General features: G+C 41.7%; 1 protein-coding gene and 1 long non-coding RNA gene across 4 annotated transcripts in view; both read right to left on the minus strand.

Moving 5' to 3' along the window:
• Nucleotides 1-11,432, minus strand: part of SPAG9 (sperm associated antigen 9) — a 72,802-nt gene extending 61,370 nt beyond the window's left edge. For 2 of the 3 annotated variants that reach the window (XM_026099130.2, XM_026099128.2), the window contains exons 1-2: nt 10,918-11,431; nt 3,059-3,179 (exon numbers count right to left, since the gene is read on the minus strand). In XM_026099130.2, the coding sequence (XP_025954915.2) occupies nt 3,059-3,179; nt 10,918-11,223 (427 nt within the window). In that variant the 5' untranslated portion in view covers nt 11,224-11,431. Of the gene's footprint in view, nt 1-3,058; nt 3,180-10,917 lie in introns of all 3 variants that reach the window. The other variant, XM_026099129.2, reaches the window with a different exon arrangement.
• Nucleotides 11,433-12,586: 1,154 nt separating this feature from the next.
• Nucleotides 12,587-16,149, minus strand: LOC135330259 (uncharacterized). Its single transcript, XR_010392157.1, has 3 exons — nt 15,908-16,149; nt 13,953-14,118; nt 12,587-13,739 (listed from the first exon to the last, which is right to left on the minus strand). It is a non-coding gene; the product is annotated as an uncharacterized LOC135330259 (long non-coding RNA).
• Between the last annotated feature and the right edge of the window lie 1,042 nt (nt 16,150-17,191).

Here is a 17,191-nt window from a genome sequence, read left to right on the forward strand (position 1 = left end):
ACTTCAGTAAATGGTGAATGCAACTTCTGTAAGAAGGATTTCTATAAGAAATTCTGGATGTGCTGCCATAAAAATATTAAGTTTTGAGACATTATAGTAGAGATGGCTTTGTAAAAACAAACAAAAACCACACCTGGGTACCCAGTGTTCAGTTTCACCTGAAAGTGATGTTCAATTTCTCTTAAGATTCAGAAATGTTAGTAGTGTTAGATTAGTAGATCAATTCTGAATCTAAATGTGTTGAAACAATTTTTTTTTTTTTTTAATTGGAGGTGAATCACAGAGTGCTGATCTTAGAACAGGAAGAATCAATGTTATAAAAGAAGTAAAAACATATAGAACCAAATTCAAGCCACCAAATCCAACGATAAGAGTATTGGCTAAAGAAATCCAACATAAAAATTAGTAGCCTGATTTTCAATGGTACAAGGACCTACAACATTGTACCTGTCAGGTGACAGGAGCTGGCTTTTGGAAAAGACGACGCATTGTAAGACGAAAGCTCGACACACAGGGCCCGCCATCAGAACTTCCCACCACTGACTACAAAAATGAACATGGCATTGGAATTTATATAGCTGGCAGTACCCAAACATAAGTGTGCACCTGAGAACTGGCAGCTGAACCACCCAGTCTAAATGCTAGATTAACATTTTCCTAGGAAAAATATAAACAAGCACAAAGCTGGTGTCCACAACACCATACTCCCAGTTATATATTAACTATATGTAGCAGCTCTGTATAGCTCTTGCTTCTAACAAAGGTACCAAAGGCAGAAAACATACTAGAGTATATGTAACAATTATATTGTAGGAAAGCACTGTAACCAAAGACAACATGAGATCTTGGGGAACACAAAGATGGTATCACTTTACAAAATCTCTAAGTTTATTTCACCCACTCATACTCATCCTCTCAGACTTCTTTCATTCATATTTTCACACCCACCTACTAACAGCACAAGATGTATGAATTCAAGTGGGCTAGCCAGGATTGCTTGTACACACCATACACAACACAAGAGACATCTGCTATTGAGTCTTCACTGCATCTCTTGGGTTCTTCTTGATTGGCAACAGTGAATTCATTTTTGGACAGATCTTTGATAAGGAGTGACCTTTTAGTATTTAGTAATATCCTCCTATTACACTATCAGGAAAAGGAATGGCATATATTACACAATACTCCTGCTGTCAGAGCACAGGGTCTCCCTATTAACAAGCTGTTTGGGCTGTAGACTTAACAGCACAGGCCTCCTCAATCCGATTAACTGGAAACTGTGTCCTTTGTTACCAAAGGCCACTCTTAACTCTTGTTCCAATGTTTTTTTCCCCTTCCTCCTACTGCTACCAAGCATATGCACATTCCCTTTCACACCAACTTTAGTATTTCGAATGCAAGTCTCTACGATATGCTTTAAAATCATCAGTTTTCAGTTGATTTATAAGGAAACAGTACTGAATATCAGTCATCCAAGTTTTCACTAGAGAAGACTGCTGTAAACATTCCTCTGTCACTGTCTGTAGAGAATCCGAGAATATTTTAACTGCAATGGACCTGAAGGATTACATACCTATAAGATCTGCAAAAACATTCTAATCCACTCATACACCAAGGAGTCTATTCAAAAAAAGTTACGGCACTAGAAAAATAAAAAGATTCCCATTATTCAGATGGTTTAAAACTTCAGAAATATTCAGCTCTATATGCTATCTACTTTAATCATAACACTAGCACACAATATCTCTACCTGCTATAGACTCACCCAGCCACTGAAAATTAAGATAAATACTGCAGGAAGATTATTGTAAGTTGAAAAAGGAGAAAAACAGATATATATTGCTCCTTGCATTATGAGCAGGAAAGGTGGCTGAGTGGAAACAATGAAGGAAAGAGTAGTGAAAGAGATCTATTCTGGTAACAGGCAGCCTGCTTTGAGAAACTGATCTTGTTTCACCCTTACCACTCCTGATAGAGTCTTACTTTGCATTTGCGTATGGCCCAGCAATAGAAGCTTTATACAAAGAGATAAAAATGCTCATCTTAAGTCAACAGAAGCTAGCTTAGAAGCATTTGCTACCAGTTTGATCAAAAGCTCACATTAATTCACACTGATCAGTATTTCTATATCATGTTAAAAAATGTCCAACGAAAACACATACAAAAATCATAACCTTCACAGAATATTTAAAGGACTTAGTTAGCAAAAAATTAATCCATCATCTATCATTGGTCTTTCATCTTCAATCTAAGATTGGCAGGGGAACAGATGAAGTGGGAGGGAAAGATTTTCATGGGTTTGAGAGTTTCTTTTTTTTAAATTTGCTACACGTCACTCAGCTAAAAGTGGAAAACAAAATGGTGATCGAGTTTCATTCAATCATGATGTACCGGGATCAAAAACAGTCCAGTAGAAAGCATAAGCTACATTATGCTCACATTGCAACTTTTAGTATTTCAGGAAAATAAATCACTGCTGTTTTTCCAAAAGTTACACAAGTTTTAGCAAATTACATGGAAGACATCTCTAAAAGTGGAAGAGTTCTTCCTTAACTCATCTTCTGTAAATACTAAATACCACATACAAATAATTCAGCAAAATTATTATACAAAGGCTAATTAGAATCAGAAGTAAAAGCATTCTCATCCTAGTAGCTTTTACAGACCTGAAGGCGACATTTCTTTTTAGCACAGACAACAATTTAGTAAAACGCCAACCTTTCTGTGGAGAAGAAAATTAACTTATTTTAGGATCAGTAACATGAGAATAATTTCTAAATGCCACTTTAAAAAGTGGCTAAACATGAAGACAGTGTGGCCTAGAAGAAAAAAAAAAAAAACCTGGGTTACCAGAAGAATAATATGAAGAATCTTAAGGATACTATCTAAATTTTTGCCTTAATTACAGGGAAAAAAAATCTGCACAGAAGTTAAGCCTAATTATCTGCCAAAACACAGAACACATAGCACAGATATCCAGCATATGTATTCCTGTTTAACAGTAAAAAATTTATACTGCGGTAGCATCATTAAACAGACTGCAATCTATCTTGCTTACTTTGATCAGCATAGTTTTTTGCTTTTAGTTCAAGCTGTCGAGTTTGTGATTCTAGTGCTTCCACTCTGGTCTGCAAGTCCTTTTTTTCTTGTTCTTGAGAATCTTCAAACTCGATGAATTTCTAGACAAAAAAAATACAGTAAAGTTAAACTCCACAACAGAAGATTTCCTTAAAGGCATCAGCAAACTTCTTTCATTATGAAAGAGAAGCAGTGGATCCACAGTCATTCATGTTTTTAAGTAGGAAGATTTCAACCTTTTTAGTTTTTCTACAAAAACAAAGAAAAAAAAAAAGACCGACTCCAAGCAGCATATAGGAGACAATACAGCAGCCCTTCAAAGAAGGGGGCAAGTGTGTTTCCAAAACAACAAAGCAGATCTACAGTCCACATTTAAACATGAAGAAAACTTATGATATTCCAGTCCGGTGTCCATTGGTTAAGTCTTCCATCTAGCTTGCTTTGCATAATCACTATCACCAGAGTGTCAACTACTTGAGAGAAGCCTGCTTGGGACTAACACGAATATGAATTATTTAGTCTTTTCCTAACCGCACACACTTGCCCACCAACGCTACAGACAGACACAGAGAGGCTTGGTATCCTTTGCATTTGACTGCATTGGAAAGGCCTATCTTCATCTGTGAACCAGGCAAGCACAGACACTGCAGTAGGGACAAGCCACCAGAAGACATTGTCTTTTCTTCCCCATCCAATTGCTTTTAGCATTCAATAGGTTATAAAACGTTCAGTCTTCATCAAATACTTAACAGCCATCTCACAAAATCTATCAACTGCTTAAACAACTATTTACAAGTACTCTGCAATTGTCCTGATGACTACCATCTTCAGCTACCTTGGTTTATCAAAGTGTCTCACTTGCAACACTGTGGAGTCCATTGATGCTAATATCATTATTCACACTTTATAACATTAAAGCTATCAATTCTTTGCTATAGCAGGTTTCAAAGCACTTTTTGGTTATTTATGTTATCCAAGAGCTTAAGAAATTCAGTGTGTACTGGCAGCAAAAACACAGTGCTTAGAATGGCCAAAGCAGTATTAGGTCATATGGTACTCTACTCTGTGTTGCAAAGAAAAGGCCAAGGCTACGAACACAAGCTGCACAGAAGGCTAATCATACAAGGAGGAAAAGGGAACCAGAAGCCTTAGCAGAGAAAAACATCCAGGACAGCTAAAGGATTCAGAAAAAGTTGAAGATGGATAACATGCAGAAGCAGAGAGGAGCCCAGATACTAAGAAGCAGGTGGCAAATTTAGGGGAAAAAAAAGGATTAATTTCACTTTGTCAGCATAATCTATCAGTTTAAAAAGGGGGATACAGGCTGTGCACAGCCCTTTGCTTTTGCCTCCTAGTTAAAGTTAAAACAGTCTCACACCTGATTTGACAGAACTGAGGGAAATGTCTACATGAAAAGGTACTCTTGAAATGGTTATTAGTGCTACCACTTATTTCCACAGCAGCATTCAGTTTAAACCAGATACCATTTAACAGACCTAGGAAAGAAAAGTAGTATGTGCAGAAATGGATGAGAAAGCCCTACCACAGGGGAATATGAAAGAATATCTGATATTTTGTGTATTTGTCTGTAAGGCTACCTTGCCACATCAGTCCACCTGCTATTACATAAGACTAGGTGAGGTAGCCTACAGTTATAACAGTACACAAGTGAATAATGCACAGACACTTCATAAAAATATAGTAATTAGCTGTATATAAACCCTTCACAAAACAGTTTTTCAAATTATGTTACAGGTGATCTACATATAAGTTTTTCTGTATTTCTAGAGAAATTTGGTGAAAAAAGTACTTTGTTCAAATGCTCATATCAACCTTTAAGTTACTGACAGGTTTTAAAGAGTAGAAACTTGTAACCTTCTGAAAGAACTTCAGTTTAGCAGGGTCATCAGAAGAAGTTTTGCTTAAAAATTACTTTGAATGGAGAAATACATCACTATCTATAAAGTGGAACAAGAGTTCCTTTCAAACAAGCTCTACATGGCTATCACAGGACGATGAATGGTGTACATATGACTGCACTTGAAGCAAAAGAGTGAAATAATCAAGCAGCAGCTGACATGAAGCCAGGTAGAATTGCTTTAGGTTCTGCAATTTAAGAACAAGGGTTCTTCCCTCTTTTCAAAAAGTCAGATATGGAAAACTATTTCTATGCACATGCCCACACTTCCCCACATACAGACACAAAAGCAAAGCTTAGGAATACTAATTAGTGAATGGAAGACTGAAAACTTCAAACTCACCCTGGAGACCCTCTGTTTTGTAGCACATGATGTGAGAGTTTTGCCCCTTTTATATTAGAAATTCAAGCCATGTCCAGCTTATTCATTCTTAGTAGACTGTTTTTAAAAAGGGCTTCAAAGTTTTTGACAGAAATTTGGCAGCAGGGCTAAATACCAACATGGTTTGGTAAATTAAAAATGGAAAAAACATGAAAGAAGAATTCTAAAATAAAACTGTAACATCTTTGTTTCGGCAATCAGAGAAGCAACTGAAGTCAGATGTGCCTCATAACTTGCAAAAGACCAGTGACGATTATACATTTGAATAAACAGCCATTTACATCCATCAATGTCATTGTTACTCATGAAACTAAAGATAGATCACTTTCTTCATCCACTTTTATTCCCTCTCAAGTTCAACAGTGAGTATTAAAAGTTGCTGTGTATTAAGGTTCTAGGGCATGGTTGTTTTTAACTAGTTTAACTTGATTTTCTTATTCTAGCAGTTTAGAAGTTCCATACCATACAGCATAAAGTTTCTACAAACAAACAGGTTAGTACGCAGGAGAGAAACTGTTTAAATCAAACCTGTAATAGTCACTTGACCTTGCAAACCATTAGTATATGGAACTGAAAAGAGACACTCAAGTTCATTGTAGCTTTGCAAGCATGAATATTTAAGTGTTAGACTTTCTCTTCTACATTTTTTTTAATGAAGAAATCTGCAGGGATTTTTCCCGTTTCCTCTTCCCCTCTGCACCTATCTATTAAAAATCTTCCCTTCACCTCCCCACAACTTTATAGGTGCTAAACTTCTACAAAAATAAAATTATTCTAAAGTCACAAGCTGGATCACATCTCAGCAACATTTGCATTTTTGAACAATAGTATCATTTCAAAAGCCAGAATTACATAAACTAGATTCAACAGTTCCCTAAGGTAATGTTTTTCAAAATATATAGCAAACATGGGTACTGATTCAGATCGGTGTGACACATACTTAATTTCTTGTTAAAGTTTTTTTTTCCTCCACTGAAAACTATACCAGAACAAATAATGACCGAGTACTTTAGACTAGATCTTTAGACTTCAGATTGTTTCCATTTTGTTTCATTTCTGCTTCCCCTGATAGTATTAACACACACAAAGCCCCAGGAGACTGATCATCTATGCTTAAACAACATGACTGTAATGGAAAGACTAGTCTGATAAGCAATCGGCACAGCCAAGGATAGGCTGAGTACCCACTTTAAAAAACTAATTTACATTGACAATACACTTTAAACGACCTAGAAAATATAGAATATTTTAAAGTAAATGATGCAGCATACATAGAGACATATTAGCTACTCAATACATGGATACAGAAAACATTCCCTCCTTTCAGCCTAAGCTACCAATTACACAAAATACTACTGAACAGACATAAAAACTAGCTTTCTTCATTTTAAATGAGGTGCTCTCTAGGCAGCAACACTCTCACAACCCAAAGGAGAAGTGAATTTGGGGGGGGCTTCTTGGAGGTTTGTTTGGTTCCTTTTTTTTTTTTTTTTTTTTTTGAACAGCTGAAGTACACTAACTTTTCTTATAAAAGAGTCAGACCAAATACCAAAAGACTACAGAAGGCAGAGCTAGAACAGACTTCAGAAGGCCATCTCAGTTCAAGGCTCTTAAATTATGATACTCAGTATTCCTGTCTGGATCCTAATTTTGATGTGTGATGAAACAAGAGCAGATGTGGGGCATGCCTCCTCCTGCATGTGCCTATTATCGAAATCCAAGCCTGTGATACCTTCCTCAGCTATGCTTGGTAACTCCCATTTAATTCTTCCCCTCTTCTCCAGCCAGTATCAACAGTGTCATTTCAGACAAACATTGGTCTAACCTGTTCTTAAAGACCTCCAATAAAAAGTATGAAATAAGATTGAGTAGTCTTTATATAATCAATTTTAAATCTAAAGTTTATAGCAATAATAGTTGCAAAAACATGAACTCAGATCACACAATAAAGCAACACAAGACGTACATCTGGAACCGCCCTACACGCACACAACCTTTTAGTCACACAGTGATGTCACCCTTGCCGAACAAAATGGTTCTTCCTATGTCTATCCTTCATCTTCTCCATTTCCTTATATTTTAACCTTTTTGTCACTACAATCCAGGTGAGTCCTGGCCATACCGGATTTGAGGGTTCTATCTACTCGTCAGTCCTCCAGTACCCTACAACATGTGCTTCAGTAACTTTCTGCAACAATGCTAGCGTTTCGGCCAGAGACACGTTCTTCCTTGGGTACCGTGCAGTTAGAGAAAGTTCACTACAAAGCCAGCTTGGCTGCCAAGTTTGGTGGCTACGATAATTAAAGATGACCATGAAATGTACAGATAGCGCAGGTCTAAATCCTCTGCTTCCACTGCGTTGCATCTGCTCGTCCTCCGTTCAAGAGCCCACATGAACCTACTAGCAACCTCAGAGGCATTCCCTAGCTAAGGCTAAGTGAACATAACCGGGGATCCTGAAATTAACTTGTAAAGCTACTTCGGCAGCCTTGGGGATGATAAAAATATACATATTTGAAAACAACTAACTATAAGTTCACACTATTTTAGCAAGCTTTCAGTATAATGGATCTCAGTTTTGCTCCCGTGTAAGTTACAAATATTTATGTTCTTACTACAGCATGCTTACTATTTTAACATACAACCCTAAGGAAAAAAGTTACCTTTGGAAACAATGTAAGATGACAGCCGGGCAGCTCAAACTTAAACTAATTTTCCACAGTGGCAACCCCTTTCTCATGGTTGCAAAAGTATCAAGTATGTATTGAACACCAAATTTCAAAGATAGTTTTTTTGCTGTGGGGTTAAGCTAAGAGATGGGTTACCATGTTGACGCTGTTGAAAGGAGAAGACCATACAAGACTCCTTCTGCTAGCCACACACATTCAAGTACAGATCCATGTACTTCTACAGGAAGCAGAAGTGATTAACATGCAAGACAGCAGAACCCCAAATCCTTCCTGCTCTCCCATTTTGCAGCAGGTTGTGCTGCCTAACATTTACTAAGTGGGAAGATAAGTTATGCACAATTGTAAGCAGAACAACTACAAAATAGCTAGTTCCTCTATTACTTCAGTTATACCACAAAATATATAATGTCAAAAGTTAGGCAAGTGACTTCATAACAATTAAGATCATGACTGTTACTTAACAACCTGAGAAGTAGGCCTAGAATTTCTGAAGTATCTTTGCTTTGTAAAATTGCCAAATCAGAAGTTCACAGTCAATAACTTTCAAACTGTTTCTTTTGGTAACACTTTAAAACATAGGAATCGAAGAAGGCAATTTAGGACAACGGTGCAAGGAGATTCCTATTTAAATAGTAAACCATCAATACTGATCAAGGTAATACTCCAAATAAAACAATTCCTACATTGGCAAACAAAGTAAACAAAGGGAAGTTATTTCTTCAGGACAGTCAGAACAGATGAGACAGAATATTAAACTTAGCAAAGGGGAAAATTTTGAGCTACTACCAGATTAAGCAAGCAATCATCACGACAAAAGGGAAGAAAACCACTAAGCCAATAACTTGTTTCAAAAAAAACAAAACAAAACAAAAAAAAACACTCCAAAACACCATACAATAGTCATGTTCCCTCCTCTTCTTGCAACAGTACTGCACCCACCCGATTACCTCAACATTCAAAAAAATTGCTGCAACAACCAAGTCTGAATAAAACACACAACTGTCATGAATACAAAATGCTCTATCTATAACATTTTCCACACATATTACGTGCAGTTTAGCTGACCTCAGTGCACACTGGAAAGATGACCTTTGTGCTTACAGGTGAAAATACAGTCTTCAATCTAATTGCACTTTAGAAAGTATCAGTAAGTTGCCTTGCAGCATGCGAGTAGTAGTTTTCATACTGCATAATGCTTGTCCCCTTAATTCCTTTGGTTAATTTATCATGATATAATGAAATGGTGATTACACTGAGGCACAAATACCAACACATGCATCTTCAGCTTCTGAAGGGCCACAATAACACAGTTAATACTGTATTCTATTTCATCATATTATTATGGTTACCGTTCTGCTGCCCAAGGCCTGCTTTTTCAGTCTGGCAAGTGTTGCCTGTGTTTTTAAGCCCAATTGACTTCTTCCTGAATTAGTTCAGAAAATACTTACAATCCCTTCATTTTACCCTCTTAATAAAAAGAGGATTTTTTTAAAAAAGCCTTTTTCACATTGCTTATGTCAGAACTAGTGATTAAATCTTTGTGGCAGTAGTCCCCAGACTGCAGTCCACAAAGCACTGCAAAACTACTAAATGTTTGACAAGAATGATGAATGATGTTCCGAGGACTGACAATGGTCTGTTGGTCCAAGAGTTTGGGGAACACTCTTCACACAACATTACTCTGTACCAAACTACTGCAGCCCTAGAGCAATTTGCACACTGATATTTTTCACTCACTTATAACCATCATGCGTACAGACGTGTGTCCAGGGAAAGCAATCTTTCCAAGTTAAGTTTTCTTTGTTAATATTGTTTTCACTTCCAGTGTTGTTTTCCTGTTTTTGGAAAATTTAGAAGTCAAGCACATCCATAGAGATAAGCACAGGACATGGAGTCTGGAAATAGACTTATAAGATGGCTTGTTCTGCTACAGATAATGCTGTCAATCCAATTTCCTACTGGAGTTCTGGGAGACAATGAGATGGTATCCCACACAGCTGATTCCTATTGTACTGCTTTATAGTCTCACAGAAAAGATGCTTCACAAGTTTATGTATGCTGAGGTAATTCTTCATTACCTTCAATTCCTGTAGTAACAACCCAAGTCAGAGTTTATGCCACTGAACAATCTGCACCACCTGTTGCTGACTGCAGCTTTTACCTACCAGCTTTGAACAGACAGCACTTATTTCCATGTGTTTTGCAAAGACTCATCATAAATACCCTGTACAACAGATATGAAATAGACCTTAAAGAAATAAAATAAAAACACACCACTATCAGACTCTGGCAACTGAAAAGAGTCAGAGGGGAAGTGAAATAGCAGGGCAGTTAACATATGACTCCATGTTTATTGTCAAGCAGTATCGCTTTTCTTTGATGGACCCTGTGATTAGAAGAACAGTCCTTCAGAGCATTCTCGAGCAGTTATTCAGGAGACTCCACAAGGAGGGCTGTACAGACAGGTCTGGGTGGGCCATGTAAGCAGAGCTCCGGTATCAGCTCCGCTCAGTGACCGCCCGAGACACCGACCCAAGCGGCACCCGGGCGCCTCTCCCCGGCGCTGAGCGCCGCACGCAGGCAGCGGGCAGGAAGCAGAGTTTCCTGCTCTCCCTCCTCCCAGAAATACCCCGCCGATCACTCACGAGCTAAACTCGTCGCCGGGGCCCGTCGGGCAGCGGGGCCCCGGCGGGCGACTCCCCTGCGTGGGAGCGGGCGGGAGGCACCGCCGGGCCGCGGGGCAGCTCCGGGCCCAGGTGTCGCAAGCGGCCCCGCGGGAGGCGGCGAAGCGGCCCCCCCCCCCGTCCCCCCGCCCCCGGGAGCGGCCCCCCGGGCCCGGCCCCGCTCACCTCCTCGGCCTGCTTGCGCAGCGCCTTCTCCCGCTCGTACTGCGTGAGGAGCTGCTCGTTGTCGTCCCGCAGCAGCTCCAGCTCCACGCTGGTCTCCTGGCTGTGGGCGCACACCGAGTCGAGGTTCTCCAGCACGGCCACCACCAGCGGCATCAGCTCGGCCACCACCTCCTCGTCGTAGCGCCCGATGAGCCGCTCGAACTCGCGGTAGATGGAGCCCGCCAGCCCCGACACCCGCTCCGACATCATGGCGGGGCCGGGGCCGCCGGGGTCCTCCTGGTACACCACGCCGTCAGCCAGCTCCATGGCTGCCGGCCCGCCTGGCGAGCGCCTTCGCTGACAGGGCCCGGCGGGGCGGCGGCGGCTCCGCGGGCGCCGGCGCCTCCTCCCTCTGCGGCGGGGCCTCGCCCGCAGCCCGGGCGAGTTGGGGGGGCGGCGAGGCGAAGCGGGCGCACGGCACTGACCTCACCCGCGGCGCCGGGGCGGGGCGCGGCGTCACGCGGGCGGGGCGGGGCCGCCGGACACGGCCGGCGCGGCGGGAACGAGGCCGGGGGGCGTGGCCTGGGGCGCGGCGGGAAGGCGGGAGGGCGGCGCTGAGGGCAGCGGCGCTGCGTCACCCGGGCGGGGCCGCTCGCCGATGTGGCAGCTGTGGCCGCGGCCGAGCCGCCATCCCGCGCCCCGTCCTGGGGGAGCACCGGGCCAAAGCGGGGGGCGCCCGCGGTGGTGGGGCCCGCTGCGGCTCGCTTTGTGCCGCAGGGCCCTCCCTGGGTCGCGGTAGAGAGGGGAGGCTGGCTGCCTTATGGGGCCAGAGCGCCGTGAGGCGACCAGGCGGCAGCGCTGCGGCCCGAGGTGGCGAGCGGGGCAGGGGCCCAAAGAGGCTCCCGCCGAGGGGCCCCTTGGGACGGCGGCAGCCGCAGGGCGGCCAGCTGCTGAGGGGCTGCACGAGGCGCCTTCACCTCAGAACTGTAACAGGCGCTTTGAAAAACAGTACCCCAGTTCACATGAAAGCGCTGTTACTTATTTATTGCATACACAGAAATTGAGGCATAAATAGATCAAGTGATTTATTTAGGGATGACTGACAGCTAAAACTAGACTGCGGGACTTCACAGCTCCTAAGCGATGCTTAGTTTGCTGTATTTGCTAATCTCTAACTGCAAAAAAGACCTTTTATGTTTCATGAGGTCTCTAGATAAACTAGTATCAGAGATGCTGTTTTCATTAGCAATAACAATTCTGGAAGTATGTTGCGCTTGCTAAGAAACACTGGTTTTCCTAGGATTTGGAACAGTAAACTCCATTCTGGATCATTTATTTTGTCATAGGAATAATGTGGGCTATTACACATCTATTGTAAATTTGAAAACATCTACTTAAGAGATTTGAACGTTTCTATAGATGTTTCATGTTCCTCATGTTCATCATATAATTCATATTTCTTTAGGGAAATCACTATTTTTCATTAAGTGTATGTCTTTCTAATGCAATTGAGCTAAGGAACCAGGTGGCCTAGCAGCAGTGCAGTAACAAGGAAATGAATATTATAAAAAATGCAAAAGCTTGAGAAGTGGTGGAACTTCAGCTGTGCTGATTGCATTAATTTCCACTGGAGAGCAGTAGAGGTTTGCACAGTGTTTTCTCTCATTTAGACTGACTCTAAGACAGTAACTGTGCTTTAAACGCAAATGATGTATTGTTTTTACATACCAGGCTAGTGGGTCTGCACAGAAACGACAAAGAAAAAGAGTTTAGTCCTATATAATGGAGTTACACTTGAGTTTTGTTTAGCCATCACCCTCCTAAGCTAATATTTAACATAAAGAGGCCAAAACATAGGCTGTTAAAGTACAAAATTTATTATAAACACGATAAAAGGAAAGAAAAACTGTTTGCTGTTAATTATGACCCCCCAAAATGTATCTTTTTAGCTAAAATCCTGTTTTATGGCATGATGTGTGCTTTCTTCCTCACATGTCCCCAGGTGAAATTTTCATTTAAATTAATGGAAATCATCCCTATAAAAAGATCATTGCTTCATCTTTTTCTTTAGTGATTGTCCACAGAGAGAAAAGCTGCAACTTCTGTATGTTTGCCTGCTGTCTGCCATGGTTTACGGTTGTTGCTTGGTGCAGGAGTGTTGTAGGAACCTGTCTTTCAGTATTTCTCCCTCCCTTCGTGTTCTAGGTCAGCACTTGCCTCAGTTGTTTGCATTGCAGATGACACTGAGAGCCTTTTGGGGGGAGTTACTGGCTTGTGTTTTTTTACCGAACCTGAATAAATCTTGTAGGAAGACTGCAAATAGTCAAAGTCGTGAGGTAACTCTATTCCGATCTCAGGGCAAAGTTGGTAGGCCGTATCTCATTGCAGTGGACTTTTAACCCAGACCTCACCACGTTATTCATGAGCAATATTTACTGCGTAACATGACAGCTCCAAACAACTTCAGAAGATAATGAGGATAAAAAATACCAATCATCTTGAATTGTAGCAAAGATTCTTTCCTCTACATAAAGTTTTATAGTTATTGCCATCATACTGGGCAAATTGCACTAATACATTAGCTCAGAAGTCATACATTCTGACAGACAGCAAAAATGGGTCAAGGTGTCTGCTGACAGCCTTTCAGGGAAGGGGTCTCTGAGGATATTCTATTTTTATCCTGTTTCTATTAGCAAAATTGATAGATGTGGTTTTCTTTCACACAGCTGGATCCAGTCCATCATTAAATGGGCAAGCTGCTGCCACTAAGATTGCAGTCAGACGGACGAGTACAAGAGAGCTTTTTGTGCTTGTGTTCTTAAGTCACCTGAAAGTCTTCTAACCTGGATGAATGAAATATTTAACAAACACAAACAGAAGAATTACCTGGGGAGCAAGTTTCAAGTGGTATTATAATAAAGATGTATTCTTTTTTTTAACAGTCTTACCATTCAGATCATGCTTTATAATGTACACACTGCAGTCAGTGTGAGATCAGAAATTCAGGGATGGATTAAAAATAGCACAAGTTTGGGAAGTATGTCCTCATTACTTACCAGGAGATTAAGGAACCACAATGGCCTGCCACTTTAGTGAACTAATCAAGGATATGAAACTCCACAAAATAAATCTGATAGTATTGTCTCTGTTGCTTGAAAGTAGCGGCTGTCTGTGGTGTCTTCTAGAGTAAAATGCCATTCATACTCTTGGGGAGAGAACTGCCTGAAAAAGAAATTAGTTTTCTAGATAATAAGGCAAGTTATATTCCCCATCCCTAGAAATAACAGTTTATTTGAAAGTAAACTTATTCGCAATATACCAAGGAAGGAAATAAGGCCTTGAATCAGTTTGGGATGAGAGGAGCTCAGCTGCAACTTTATCCAGAGGAAGAAATTTTGTAAAGCTTAGCAGTTCTATAGTGCTTTATTTCTTAAAGCGCAACAGAAATCAAACCAAAACCAGATGAAGGATCATGGTTAAAATAATCAAATGATCATAGCAATACTTAGCTAAATGAAGACTAGTATAGCTATAAACAACAAAACATGGCAGCCCGCCCTGTCTGGCTATGAGGAGCAAGAGATGCACAGCAAAAAGTGGGAGTCCGGATGAGAACTCCCCAAATGTTCTGTGCGCTACAGATGTAGGTTTTTAGCTGAGATCTTTATAAAGTTGGGGCCAAAACTATAAAGCTAGGAGTGATATTTACATTCTCCTGAAATTTAGAGACATTCATAGTCAGTCAGGCCTCAGGCCTGTCTTAAAAATCTCTGCCAGTGTTAGGTAATGTATAGATGGCCTAAACTCAATAATTACACTTGGTTCATTCACCGAAGATTTTGAAGATCTATCCTTTCTCTTCCCACAATCAGAATCTTTTTAGGAAATTACATCTAGAGTGTCTAGAACTTTGTATTTTAGCTAAATATGTTATTTTCGATGCAATTTTGTAATTTCGGTAAATTTTCAACTAGGAAAAAAATGCTCATTTATACATTAAAAGAGTAAGTAAGCATGCTTCTGTGGTGTTTTATGTACTGTATAATGCACAAAATGCCGTGCTAGTCATGGATTAATCTCAGAAGTGACAAAGATGACCCTTATTTAATGAGGTTAAAAGGCTTGGCAAAGATCACGTGGCAAACCTATGGTAAAGCCACAAATAGTGCTAGCCCACCTTATGGCAAGTCCTAAGCTTTAATCACCGAATGACATAGTTTTAGCGAGACTATAAATACACATCCTATTGTTGCTCTTAACTGTGTATTTTTTCTAAAAATCCTGTTTCTGGATTTTTTTCTATTTTTAAGTATCATTTTACCTTAGTAAGGATTACAGGACTAGGCTTTGTATTAGAATTCTGAAATAGCTTAAATAAAGAGGTATTGAAATAACAGAGTATTGCAGACAGATATCAGGAAAATACTCAGAATTCTAAGTCTAAATTAACTTTATGGGGGACCTGCCAGAATATATGTATATGATGTAGGATATATTGTATATTATATATATAATTGATGCTTATGTCAACATATGTATCTATAAAAATACATTATTTTCCAGGTACCATCATACGATGATGTGCTGGATTTTCCTAGCTTTCTCGGATTAAAAAAAAATCTTTCAATAAATCAGGAAGCTAGGAAAATCCAGCACATCATCGTATGATGGTACCTGGAAAAAAAGACATCTGAATACCAGTAACCAGGTTGTATGAATAGATGCTTGAGTCAGATCTGGGTTCTCCCACAAGAACTAAAAGGAAAAAAATGGATTTGTAACAGATTGTAGCGGAGAAAAGAAGAAATCCCAAATAAGAAAACAGGTGGTTAAATTCAATTTACTGGATAAAGAAAAATCTTCTAATAATGGAGTTATCGAGATTTTCAGATAAGGAATGAAATGCTTTAAAAGGCATTTCCCTGGCATCCTGGCCTCGGATAACTCAGAAAACAGAGAATCAGTGCACGATAGTATAAAACAACAAAAATATTTTGATCTTAAAACTTACAAAAGAGGATGAAACATTTCAGGATATAAAATACAGCGAAAGCGCAGAGGAAAAAAAGGTCCAGGCCATCAACGAGAAATAAAAAGGAAGCACGAACTCAAATCCCATTAGGGGATTACGAGGTAAAGGTGCACGACTGACATGAAGGAAAAGGTCCGGGCAGGGGCCGGGGAGCAGGGAAATGGCGGGAGGCGGGGCAGGGTGCTGCGGCCACGCACGGAGGAGCGGGACGGAGCGGCAGTACGCGGTAAAACCGCGTTACATTGACATCTAACTACACTGCGACTGAACCCGCGGCGTTCAGCTCCAGCGGGGCTGGCCCTCAGGGCGGCTCCTCACCACCGGCTGCGGCGGCGGCAGCCCCGCGCGGAGAGGCGGTTGGGCGGCGGCGGCCCAGCGGCCCCGCTGTTGCCCTCCCGCCGGGGCCGAGCGCTCCCCGGAGGCCGGGAGGCCGCGCCGTCGCCATGGCGACGGGAGGAACGGGACGCCGGGCGGCTGGCGGCGCGCCAAGATGGCGGCGCGGCGGGGAGCGCGGCCCCGCGGGGGCGGCTTAGGGCGGTTAAGCCGCGGCCGGGCCGGGAACGGTCGCAGCCAGGGGTCCGCCAGAGCCGGCCGCGGCCGCCAGCAGGTGAGGCGGGAGCGCGGGGCGGTGCTGAGGCGGGCAGGGGGTCGGGAGCGGCGGCGGGAAGGGTCCCCCGGCCCTCACCGCGGCTTCGGAGTTTTTCTAAAATAATGGAATAGTTGTGTCCGCTGCGCGGGCGGCACCTCCTGCGCCCTCCTTGGCTCCCTCTTGCCTTCCCGTGTGAGTGTGTGTAGATGTGTATTTATGTGTGTGAGTGTGCGTATATATATATATATATATATATATATATATATATATATATGTACACACATATATACCTATGCACCGTACTTACAGCAAACCAGTGTTCCAAAAAAGAAGAAAAACCTACTCCGAAGGTACTGGTCCCTCACAGGTGAAGCTGAGGCACACAGAGCTACTCCATCTCCTTTCCCACAGGCTGAGGGCAGTTGCCCATTGAGCTGTGCTTGACCCAGGCCTGCAGTAGCCTCTTTTTCTTTCCATTTAGAGCTGTTCTGGTCCAATATCTGGTAATTGCTTGTGTTTGTACTTAGCAAATTGTTATTGCTTTAAACTCCCTTGCATAGTGCTTCTGGGTACTGTGACTGATTTATCAGATCAGTGCAGATCATGGGTTAATGACTCTCAGATGGGGCCGATTTAATTATTGTAATAGCTGCAGTTGCACATGATGCTGGGCT

Source organism: Dromaius novaehollandiae, chromosome 18, assembly GCF_036370855.1.
Source record: "Dromaius novaehollandiae isolate bDroNov1 chromosome 18, bDroNov1.hap1, whole genome shotgun sequence".
NCBI classification, from domain to species: domain Eukaryota; kingdom Metazoa; phylum Chordata; class Aves; order Casuariiformes; family Dromaiidae; genus Dromaius; species Dromaius novaehollandiae.